The sequence below is a fragment of the Phalaenopsis equestris genome, unplaced genomic scaffold (assembly GCF_001263595.1).
Source record: "Phalaenopsis equestris unplaced genomic scaffold, ASM126359v1 Scaffold000277, whole genome shotgun sequence".
Lineage (NCBI taxonomy): Eukaryota > Viridiplantae > Streptophyta > Magnoliopsida > Asparagales > Orchidaceae > Phalaenopsis > Phalaenopsis equestris.
Genome location: NW_018164719.1, coordinates 443,254 through 455,095, shown reverse-complemented (window position 1 = coordinate 455,095; position 11,842 = coordinate 443,254). Strand labels below are relative to the sequence as shown.

At 35.5% G+C, this 11,842-nt stretch overlaps 1 protein-coding gene across 1 annotated transcript in view; it reads left to right on the top strand.

Moving 5' to 3' along the window:
• The window catches only part of LOC110024885 (geranylgeranyl transferase type-1 subunit beta), a 23,656-nt gene extending 12,682 nt beyond the window's left edge, over nt 1-10,974 (top strand). The window contains 11 exon segments of the mRNA XM_020725073.1: nt 6,288-6,363; nt 6,463-6,521; nt 6,798-6,937; nt 7,518-7,573; nt 7,646-7,722; nt 7,847-7,892; nt 8,014-8,138; nt 9,539-9,606; nt 9,675-9,762; nt 10,596-10,724; nt 10,727-10,974. Of these exon segments, the coding sequence (XP_020580732.1) occupies nt 6,288-6,363; nt 6,463-6,521; nt 6,798-6,937; nt 7,518-7,573; nt 7,646-7,722; nt 7,847-7,892; nt 8,014-8,138; nt 9,539-9,606; nt 9,675-9,762; nt 10,596-10,724; nt 10,727-10,750 (888 nt within the window). The 3' untranslated portion in view covers nt 10,751-10,974.
• The last annotated feature ends 868 nt before the right edge of the window (nt 10,975-11,842 follow it).

Below are 11,842 nucleotides of genomic sequence, written 5' to 3'. Positions count from 1 at the left end.
ATTGTGAAGATATGGTGTATCCTAGTTCTAAGTCAACACCCTGGGTCAATCCTAAAGCCAAGTAATCCTATAGGGACTCTTCTTGAATTCTCTTATAATGATCTTATCTACTAAATGCTAGAGGTTAAGATCATTATGTGGAATTTCAAGTTGAGTAAAAAGAAGAGTTTTGAATTTCTAATGGTGGGGGTACCTTTTCTAATTTTCTAAGACTAGTCAATAGGAAAGTCCTATGGCTAGACCTAGGTTACTAAAGAAGTTTCTAGACCTCAACCAACAGTGAGGTCAACAGTGACATAGTTGATTTGAGAGAGAGATTATAGCAAGATGAGAGCTCATCTCTCAATGTAAAAAAAAGCTGTGTAAATCTACTTTAATGTCTTAATGATTGATGGTCGATTTCACTCCTGTAGATGTAGGTCATATGGACCGAAACACTTAAAATTTTTGTGTGTCCTTGATCGCAATTTTCTTCTTTTAGTTTCTTTTATTTTTCCTTTTCTTCGGTTGTCCAGGTGATTGGCGGTGCATATTTTCAACATTAAGAGAACAATAAGTATTGGAATTATGGCTAACAATAGGTAGTAATTTGCTTAGTTTGGGTAAATTTGTTATGACAGTATCAGCCATATAATCCTTTGTGGGAAGATCATTCTAAGTTGTGCATGTTGTCTCCTATGAGGGTTCAGCTTTTTGTTGTGCATTTAATGAATATGAATGAATGGTGGATGCTACTGTAAAGCATTCCTGTGAAAAAGTAGAACTTACAAGTACTCATAAATTCATAGAAAGTGATACTTGCAGATTAAACATAAAAAAATGACAGTTTACGGGGCTTTTTTTATTGTAAAAGAATCAATTATCATTTTGAGGTCATGTTAGTTCACTGATGAATCTGCCGTTACAATTTATTCCATTTTTTTCATTTTTTGTTGCTGTTTGATAATTCCCCATATAAAAAAGGTGCCAATGAATATTTTTTTTATCGCCTCTTTAGTTGCCAATACTATTCAAGTTAATTAACACTAAATTAAATAGCAGATATATCACCCGAGTCAACACGAATATGTTGGGAAAGAAAGTAACTGGTGAAAGAATCTCCTTCCCAACACCAGGGCTTAGACTCATTTAGAAATTTAAATCATACCACAGAATAAGATCATGTAGATTTGAGAAAACCAGAACAAACTTACTAACTGAAGTACAACAAAAACAAATCTGAAAAACACACAACGATTTAACGTGGAAAAATTCGAGAATAGGAAAAACTACTGAACTACACCACTAGAAAAATTTCACTATAAATCAGAGAGTTTTATAGAGAATATTCTCAATTTCCTCTCCACACTCAAGAAAACTTGTCTCCAAACTTTTCATGCTCTGATTCGACGAAAGAAACCCATGTCGAGATCACAGAAATCCTCCACTCCGACACTTCTCACTTTTAACGGAAAATTGTTGAAGAACTCGCACAGGAAGCACACATTTCATTGCTCAAAATTGTTCTTAAAACCAAAAAATTTGTGCCAACTGCTTCAAGCGCATAAGCTCCGGGACTTGGCGCCTAAGTACTCAGACTTACTAGAGCGACGCCCAATAATGGGCGCCTATGCGCCCAAATGCACCCCCTCCTCTGTCAGTGCCCACAAGTAGGCATATTTGCGTCGGGTGATCTGTGTGGGTGTTTTGGCTCTATAAACCTCAGTGATAGTAATGTATTGGACCTCCATAGTTGAAAGTATAACAATTTTCTGCAAACTGGAAATTCAGCTCACCGCTGTGTTCCCCAAAATAAATATATATCTTATTGCACTTCTCCTACTATCTACATCTCTTGCCATATCTGAATATACAAATTCTTGTAGATCGATCCCTGCACTTCCATAGCAAAGTGTCCTGTTGACTGTTCCCCTCCAACACCTTAGAATCCACTTCATCGCCTCCTAATGATATTTGTCTGGATTGCCCACTGATCTGCTGACCACTCTTTCTGCATATGCAATATCTAGTCTGATATAAATCATTGCATAAATCAAACTTCGAACTGTTGAAGCATGCAGACTTTTATCCATCTGTGTTTGCTCTACTTCAGAGGTAGACGATGGCTCCTTAGACAGTTTGAAATGACCTAAAGGAGTGCTAACTGGTTTCGCCTCACTCATGCTAAACCGCTGCAGGATCTTCTCAACCCGAGGAATTTTCTAGTTGGACATAAATCATTCATCTTAAACTCACTTGATAATTGTTTCTTCAAGTCTCTAATTTTCTCTATATCTACTCCTGTAATCAACATGTTATCCTCATGCAAAAGAAACAAGATATAACAATTATCAACAAAAGTGGTATGTCTGACAATTCAAGTACCCATTATGTGACATAAATATTTCAAACCTCTTGTACCACTGTTTCAGAGCGTGCTTCAAGCCATAGTTGCTCTTATTAAATCTACAGACCAAACATTCTTTGTATGGAACTTGTAACCCTATGGTTGCATCAATTGTAGTTCATCCTCTAGATCTCTATATAAGAAAGTTATTTTTACATCCATCTGTGCTAGATGTAGATCTTCTTCTGCTACCAGATTCAGTACAACCCTGACAGTCGTCACCTTTATCACTGGGGACAAGTTCTTTGTGTAATCCACTACTTCCTTCTGTTGGAAACCCTTCAAAACAATTCTTTGCTTGTAGCTCTTGCTACCATCTGACTCCTATTTCAGTCTATCAGTTAATCACAAATAATATAACGAAGGAAAATACTTGTGTACGAGTCGTATCACTCTATTGGATTTCTTGACTTCAGTAGCAAGTGACTGAGGAAATTTTAGTGCTTCTTTTAGTTGAGCACTACTTCTTTCTTCACCTTTCTCATCATCAGTGTCTAGTATCTCAACATACTCGGACTATACAGAAGTAGCTGATGGGTTATCCTGACTTATGATCATGTCCTTTTACATCCCCATTTCATTAAAACCGACATCTTTGCTCCTGATAAATTTCTGATTCTAATAATCCTAGAACTTGTACCTAAACTCGTTTGGGTCATATCCAATGACGGTGCACTTAATAGATTTTGAATCAAGTTTGCTCCTGGAACCCACATCAATATGCATATATGCAAAATACCCAAATACTCTTAAATGAGATAAATTTACATTTTTATCACTCCAAACTTCTTCAGGTAAGCCTTCCTCTGAAGGTATTGATGGACCATGGCTTATTAGATAAATTACAGTATTTGCTGATTCAACCCAAAATTATTTTGGCAAGCCTACATGCTGTCTCATGCCTCCTAGCTCGCTCTATGATTTTTTTGTTCATGCGCCTAGCCATACTATTTTGTTGTGGTGTCCTTGTGACAGTCAACTCATGTTTAATCCGCTCTGTAGCACAGAAATTCCTGAACTTCTGATCACAGTACTCGCCTCCATTATCTGATATGAGACACTTCAACTTCAAGTCTGTCTCCTGTTCTACCACGACCTTTCATTTCTTCAAGACTTTAAATATATATGTTTTTTTGCTTTAAGAAATAAACTCATATATTTTTTATTTGATCACCAATAAAAGCCACAAAATAGCGAAAATCTCTAATGGACTGAACTAGAGCAGAATCCATATGTCAGTATGCACTAATTTCAGTTTCTTTGATTACACCACTAACCTGCTCTTAAAGAAAGAAATTTTCTTCTCTTGGTTATATATACAATCTTCAAAGAAATCCATATCAACTGATTTCAAACCCTGAAGTTTATTTTTATAAAGTAGGGACTTCATGCATTTCTCGCTCATATAGCCAAGCTTATAGTGCACAGATCAGCATCTACCCTGGTTCGAGCCACATCAATGAAATCATTCATTTTATTGATTCGATAAAGAGTGTCATCAATGTTGTGTTGAGTCATCACTAATGCCTCATGATCACTTTTCACGAATCACTGGTCAAAGTAGTCACAAGTCATGACTTTGTCAACTGGCTCATAGAGATGTGATTTCTTTTCAAACTTGGAATATGTCTAACTTCAATAAGTTTCCAAACTATTTTGTTCGATGACTTGATATTAGCATCACTCTTTCCTTGTTATCTTCCAAATAAATTTTTTATAGATCGCTCTGAGTGTAGTTTTTAAATACCTCTTTATTGGGGTATGCATGAAATAAGACACCTAAATCTACTATCCATGATTCACTGCTGACTAGGAATAACATCAGAGAGTCATTTTGGATTTCACCGATGGAGACATTTGTAGAGAGATTCATTTTTTGTTCTTCACCACTAGCTTTCTTGAAGTTTTGCAGCCCTTACTGAAATGCTCTTTTTTACCACAATTCCAACATCCTCCTCTGCTTGACTTGGACTTTCCTCTCACAAACTTGAACTTGCCTCTGCCTGTATTCTTGCTCGGATTTCTTCATCTATTTTCAGCATTCAATGCAGAACCTCAAGATCACCATTCAATGCTTTTTTGCAAACTTCTTCATTCAGCATCAGATTCACGATGTCATCGAAGTTCAACTTCGAATTTCCTGAAGAATTACTCACGCCGTGATCAAACCATCCCAACAATTCGACGATGAACATAATATCACCATTAATCTGACCTCATCATCAAATTTGATCCCCACAGAAGACAACTGGCTTGTCTCGGTATTAAAATTATTCAAATAGCTTCTTCATCAGAAAAAAATTATTGGAAGTAGAAGTTTTTTCATGCATCTTCGCTAGTGTTGTCATGAGATTCATCGTAGTTTTCTCATTTTTAATATTAAACGCAACAGATGAGGAAAGTGACAAATTAATCAAATCTAGTGTCGTTCAATCAAACACTTTTGATTCTTCCATAAGCATGGACACAAACTTCCTTATAATTCTTTGTAGTGACAAGTATAATATTTTTTAATACAACAAATCCTCCACTTGCATCTTTCAGAATGCGAAGTTTGTCCCATTAACTTCTCCATTTTGAATCTTACTTTGTTAGTCATTGCTCTCACTTGAATCTAACTCCACTCTGATATCAATTTTTTGGGAAAGAGATTAACTGGCGGAAGAATCTCCTTCACAAAATTCACCAGGCTTTAGACTCAATTAAAAATCTAAACCACACCAAGAAATAGGATCGCGTAGATTCGAGAAAACCGGAAAAAACTTACGAGCATAAACACAATAAAAGCAAACCATAAAATTACACAAGGATTTAATGTGGAAATATCCGGGAATAGAAAAAAACCACGAAGCAACACCACCAGAAAAATTCCACTGTGAATCAGAAAGTTCTATAGAGAAAATACTCGATTTCTTCTCCACACTCAAGGAAACATACAAGACCTGGCTTCAAACTCTTCATGCTCTGATCCGACGCTAGAAACACACGTCGAGATTACATAAATTCTCCTCTCCGATACTTCCCACATTCACCAATAACTTATCGAAGAACTCGCACAGGAAGCACACATTTCGCCGCTCGAAGTTGGTCATAAAATCAAAAAATGCATGCCAACTACGCCGGGCACATAAATGCCCAGATGTGGCTCCTAAGCACTGGGCTTTCTGGAGCGGCGCCCAAAGGTGTGCTCCCTCACCCGTCAACGCCCACAAGTGGACGCATATGAGCCCACAACCCAGCGCATATGTGTTGTGTGCTCTGTGTGGGTGCTTCAGCTTCATAAATCCAACAATTTGCCAAACCACCCAAATTAATTCACCCAATATTCAAATATCTAATCACTAGAATTTGCAAGAACTCGACAAGCCTTTGTTAAGTTGGCATTAGACTCTAGAGAAGTTCATTTTATAAAAAGTACGTGTTAATCCTTGCTATATAATTTTACTTGTATCATTATTTTTTGGTCTTCATGTAGCATTGTGCCTGAATTTGAACCTATAAACAGTGGGGGCAGAGGATGAGCCTGGGATAATTGAATCCTTTGTATAAATTTTGTACTTTGCTTTAAAATAGTAAAATTTCGAAGCATCTTAGTCCAGATTTTCTTTTTCTTTTCTCAATTTTTCCCTCTCTATATTGATTCATTTTTGTTAGTAATACTCTCGTGTCACCCACAGATAAATTTGGATTAATAATATAAATAGTTGCTCTGCTTCTCTTTTATTGTAGTAGTCAACGGCTCTATTTAGGGTCTTTATTAATGCTATAGATTATGGTTGGCATGTTTTCATAGCTAGGACATTGTTAGTGTTCATGATGTTGATGATATGACTGACAAATCGTTGCTCTTCTAAAATCAGTGGCTGTTATAACTGACATCAAATTTATTCAATTTTTCAAGGTTAACAAGGATCAGTTGGTCAGATGGGTTTTGTCATTTCAAGAACATCCTAAAAGCGATGCTGATCTTAAAAATGGTATGTTTTAAGGTTAATTTTCAAAGGAATTGATCTTATCATTTCAATTTTATTTATCATAGATTTGAGAATCTTTTTTAAGCTGTCAGCTTGCTTCAGGACAATTCTATGGATTTGGTGGTTCCGCACCTCCAAACACTTTAGTTGATGGTGAAAGGGTACGTTACATTGATTCTTTAGTTGTAGTTATTGAATGGAGTATTGTTTATACTGTTAACTTTATGGAAGATTTATGTCATGCCACTTAATTCCTTTATATTTGCTAACTTCTAAACCTCAAGTTTTACATATATGTCACCTTAGTTATGCATAGGTTTTTGGTGGTATAAATGTAAAAAATATATTTTGGTTGTTAGATATGTAAATACATAGGAATTGGGTGGTATGCATGTAAATGCTCCTAACTTTATTGACATATCTGTTAACACAAATAGGTTTCTGGTAACAATTGTAGCCACCTAGCCAGCACATATTGTGCCCTTGCCATCTTGAAAATTGTTGGTTACAGTTTCTCAAATTGTTGTATTGAACCAATATTGGTTTCGATGAGAGAGCTTCAACTGCCTGATGGAAGGTATACTTTCTGCTTCAACCACTCGGCAATTTTATCAAGTTTTTCTTTTACAATTAAAAGTAACAGGTTGAAAACTGGACATGTCATTGATATGATCGAATTTTATGGCAAAAAGAGGGGAAAAATAAATGCAAGAAGTTGTATATGTGGATCCAGTATTATTGTTTTTTTCTTGGGGCATTTGCAAGCACACCACCCAATTCTTATTTATGTACATCGAACACCTAAACTTTACTTTTCAACATTTACACAAATCTTTCATCCCACATCAAAAAGATCATTATTTTAACTATTATAAATTGAAATATACATTTTCATGCTTAGTTTAGGTGGCATATATGTAAAAATTAAAGTTTTGGTGTTAGTATGTAAATACATAAGAATTGAGTGGCATGCAAGTAAATCTTTTTTTTTTCTTTCCTTGAACTCTCTATGTACTAAACTAAATATGAGACTTTAATGAGATGTAGTGAAATATTGGGCATGCATTGATGCTATTTACATGTATACGCTGAAAATTTTCCCATCCTCTCCTAAAAAATAGTATTTTTTTTTCTTCTTCTTCTTCTTCTTTTGACAGCTTTATGCCCATTCATACTGGGGCAGAAGCAGATCTTCGATTCCTATATTGTGCTGGTTAGAACGGTTCTCATTGCATATATATATGAACTTAGTCTTTAAATTCTTTCTGTTGGATGATGTTACCAGCTGCAATCTGTTTTATGTTGAACAATTGGACTGGAATGGATAAAACGAAGGCAAAGGAATATATACTCAAGTGTCAGGTCGTTCCTTTAAAAAATGGGATTTTGAATGTTTTCCACCTAAAATTACCCTGTTTTTTACGTCATTAGCGCTTTATTAGGGTCTGCAATGTGATTTGCTCATTCTCTCAACTAATGCTTGCAGTCTTATGATGGAGGCTTTGGGCTCGTGCCTGGGGCGGAGTCCCATGGTAAGAACATTATCTACATACCTGCAAGCGCTGACCTTTTTAAAGCTGTCAAATTTTTCTTTGGATTTTACGATGTTTTATGCATATTGGCTCATGATTTGTCTTCGTCTTAGTGACGCAGGTGGTGCAACGTACTGTGCAGTGTCAGCTCTCCATTTGATGGGTTATTTGGAAACTGCCATCATATCGAAATTTTCTCAACGATGTGTCATTGATGTGCCACTTTTAGTGGAGTGGAGCTTGCAGGTACAATTCATAATGTCAAGTTATTGGAAAATTCGTCATGTTAGACATTAGTATAAAGTGTCAAAATAGCCACTGGACTCTTTGTGAGAATCTTTTTAGTCCTAGAGTATAAAAGAAGGCCAATTTAGGCCAATTTAGGCATCTGACTCTTATGATATGGCTGAAATAGTCACCGCCCCCAGTTACAAGAATCTGAGGACTATTTTGACATTATTGTTGTTTTATTACAAATCTTTTGTCTTTATAAAAAAAATCAAATTTTCCGCCAATGGACTTTAAATGATGGAACATAATATCTAGGGAAGGTTTTCTCCCATCTCCTTTTAAGTTCGGAGCAACATACATATTTACTACACTATGGGAAACCATTGGTACTATAAATGAACCACACGACACATTAATCTAAAATTTTGCCATTAATATAGTGTCTTGTCCATGCAGATCAAATATTTGGGCAGTGTGTATCCCTTTTGCGTAATATCTTTTAAAATTTTATCTTTTTCGGATCACAAGTGCTGGCAATTATTTTTGCCGCACAAGAATATTCTTGCATGAAATGAATGTTAGTGAAGGAAAACATATTGCTTTTTGTTGCATGTTGGACATAGCTAGTTTGTGAGATGAGGGCTTAATTTGGCCAGCTGTAGTGTTTGAATAAAGCTGTTTTGTGGAAAGCGATCAGTTTTGCCATTTTTATTCTTGATGTGTTGGAGAAATGCTTCCACTGGAGCAGTTTTGTAAGCACTCTACCACCAAACTTAAATATAAATAAAAAACCTGTTTTTTTCCTCACTTATTGGTCACCATCAGCCTTACTCAACTACTTGAAGTTGGTTTGTGAATTTTATTTTTATACTGTTAGTTTTTTGTTTACATCTCTTCAATTCTGCCAATCTCACTTGCAGCTACTTTGCCCCTTGGTTTTCTTTTATCATTGTCTTTGTTTCAAGTATCAAGTATCCTGTTTATTTGCATGAAAAATTGATTGTTTTGATGTAATTGTTCTATCAACCAAGTTACTGTTGAATGAGGAGACCCTTCCTGACCCAATCCTTTCTAATCGACTTGGCTAACAGCGAAATCAAGTAGTTGACATGAAGAAGAATAGGAATTCCTTGCACGATCTGCTAGTCTTCTGAGATTTATACTTCAAAGCCTGTTTTGTTGATTATTAAGATAATCATAGCAATGAACGCCACCTATATTTTATTCAATTTTTTCATAGTTTTGATGCACATGCAACAAATTTTCTATGCTTTGTAATGTAATTGAAACTTAAAATGATATTTTTTTTTGTTTATCATTATTGATTGGCATTGATTTAACCATTTTTTCATTGTTAACTAAAAATTTTGGTTCCCTTATTATCTGCTCTGTAATGGGATGTTTTATTTCTGCAGCGGCAATCAGTTGATGGAGGATTCCAAGGCAGGGCCAACAAGCCCAGTGATACTTGTTATGCATTTTGGTAACCAACTACTCCCTAATCTGCTCTTCATTGATTATTTCTCCTCCTGAGATTCATTCTCTGTACAGGGTTGGTGGCGTTCTGAAGCTCTTGGGTGGATACCACTTCTGCAACAAAGAAGCTTTGCGCAGTTTCTTACTTTCTTGCCAGTCTAAGGTGCACACATACTCCTCCATGCTTCTTTCTAAGGGTTTGTTTGGAACATTTTTCTATCTACATTGTGTTTCAACCCGCCGCCATAGTTCTATTTGGAGAACCATTTTCTTGCTGCTTACTAAAATTTCTTTTGGTGAGAATGTGCTTTTTGCAACTAGAGTTGTAAAGTGTTGTGATTGTAAACAAGCTATTTTCCGATTTTTAGGCAAAAACTAAATATTTATATGGGGGCATTTACATACAAAATTACAATGTATTTACATATCTAACATGTAAATTTTAAGTTTTACACACAAACACACACGCAATATTTTTTTTTCTTTGAAAGGAATGGTCGGAGGCTATTATACGAGCCCACAACCACCCTCATGTGCTAAACTATTTGAGGACCGCCCTCACTAACGACAAACTAGCCAGAGGGGGATTTGAACCTGTGACCTGAGGGGACTTACAACTTTCAAAGAGGCTGCTCTGTCAACAGGTCACGGCTGGCAACACAACACACACACACACATACCACCCAATCTTTTGCACCACGTAAAAAATACCACTATTTTAACTTTTATAAAGTGAAATACACCTTTTTATGCAATAGTAAGGCGATATATTTATATGTGAAAATTGAAGTTTAGGTGTTAAGTATGTAAATACATAGGAATTGAGTGCTATGTATGCAAACCTCCCCATCTATAATTCACGCTACGGCTTTCTAAGAATTGTTTTTCCCGCCACAGTCTTACAATCATCTTTACAAAAACGTTGCACCCGTCTCCAACGGACCCTAAGTTTATGCAATTTTCTTTCATCTTACAAAATTTTCTTGTGGTTTCCAGTTTGGTGGGTTCAAAAAATTCCCAGATATTACATATCCTGATCTCTACCATTCCTTCTACGGATTTTCTGCATTAAGCTTGTTGGAAGAACCTGGACTTAGGCCTCTTCAGGTTGAATTAGGAATCCCCGACTTTTAGTTGCTGCTGGAATCTGAATGCAATCTAATCTTTCACGTTCCATTAATTATCAGCTTAGCTGCTTGATTGAAGGATGAAGTTATTCAGCTATATCTCTAGCTTCTTTTGTGAAACTATTTATTTTTTTTCTAGTAATATGAAATGTTTAAATCAAATTCCTATCTCCTCTGTATTATGAATTTCACTGTTTCATTCTTTATTGACCGGAGAATGTTGCAGATATTAAGTGTTTGCTGGAAAGCCTGCACCAAAGCTAGAAAGCTATTAGAATATATATATATATATATATATTGAGTGAAAAATTTGAATCACAGCATTTCGAATTTGTGTTATGTTAATGTAGCAAAATCGTTGATAATCGGAGCAATCAAGCAATTATTAATATATAGAAACACTCAAATATGGTCTAAAACGTGAGTTTTAGGGTCCGTTTAGGGTAGTTTTTTTTGTGCGGTGGCGTTTTGAAAACGCACTTGGCTTGTTTGGGTAAACTGCGTTTTGACAGCTTATGTGTTTTCAAAACGCCGAAAACAGCGTTTTCACACCGCACCGAAAACAAAACGCCGAAAACAGCGTTTTCACACCGCACCTATCTAGGTGCGGTGGCAACATCTGACAACGGTCTGACTTTTTCAAAAATATAAAAATTTGTAATAGCCACCGCACCTAGCTTATCAGCAGATTATTTTTAATCAGCTTATCAGCAGATCATTCAATAAGCTGCAACTGCCCCAAACAGACCCTTAACACAAGTTGAATTGCCATTCATCACATGCCTTACAATGATTGGCTTTTAGACAATATGAAGCATCAAATAATTTTTTGCTTGTGTTAATTTCAATATACCAAACAAAAAAATATATTCCACTCAATTTTTATTTCTTTACATATCTAATACTTTAATTTTTTACATACATATATTATTTCTCATGCATGAAAAAATATATTTCACTTTTTAAAAATTGTAATCATGATATGTTTGTTGTGATGTGAAATATTTGAATGTTATAAATCTAAAAAGAAGCTTTTTGAGTGTTAGGTATATAAGTACATAATAATTGGTGGGTATGTATGTAAATGTCCCTTATATAAAAACTAAGTAATAATAT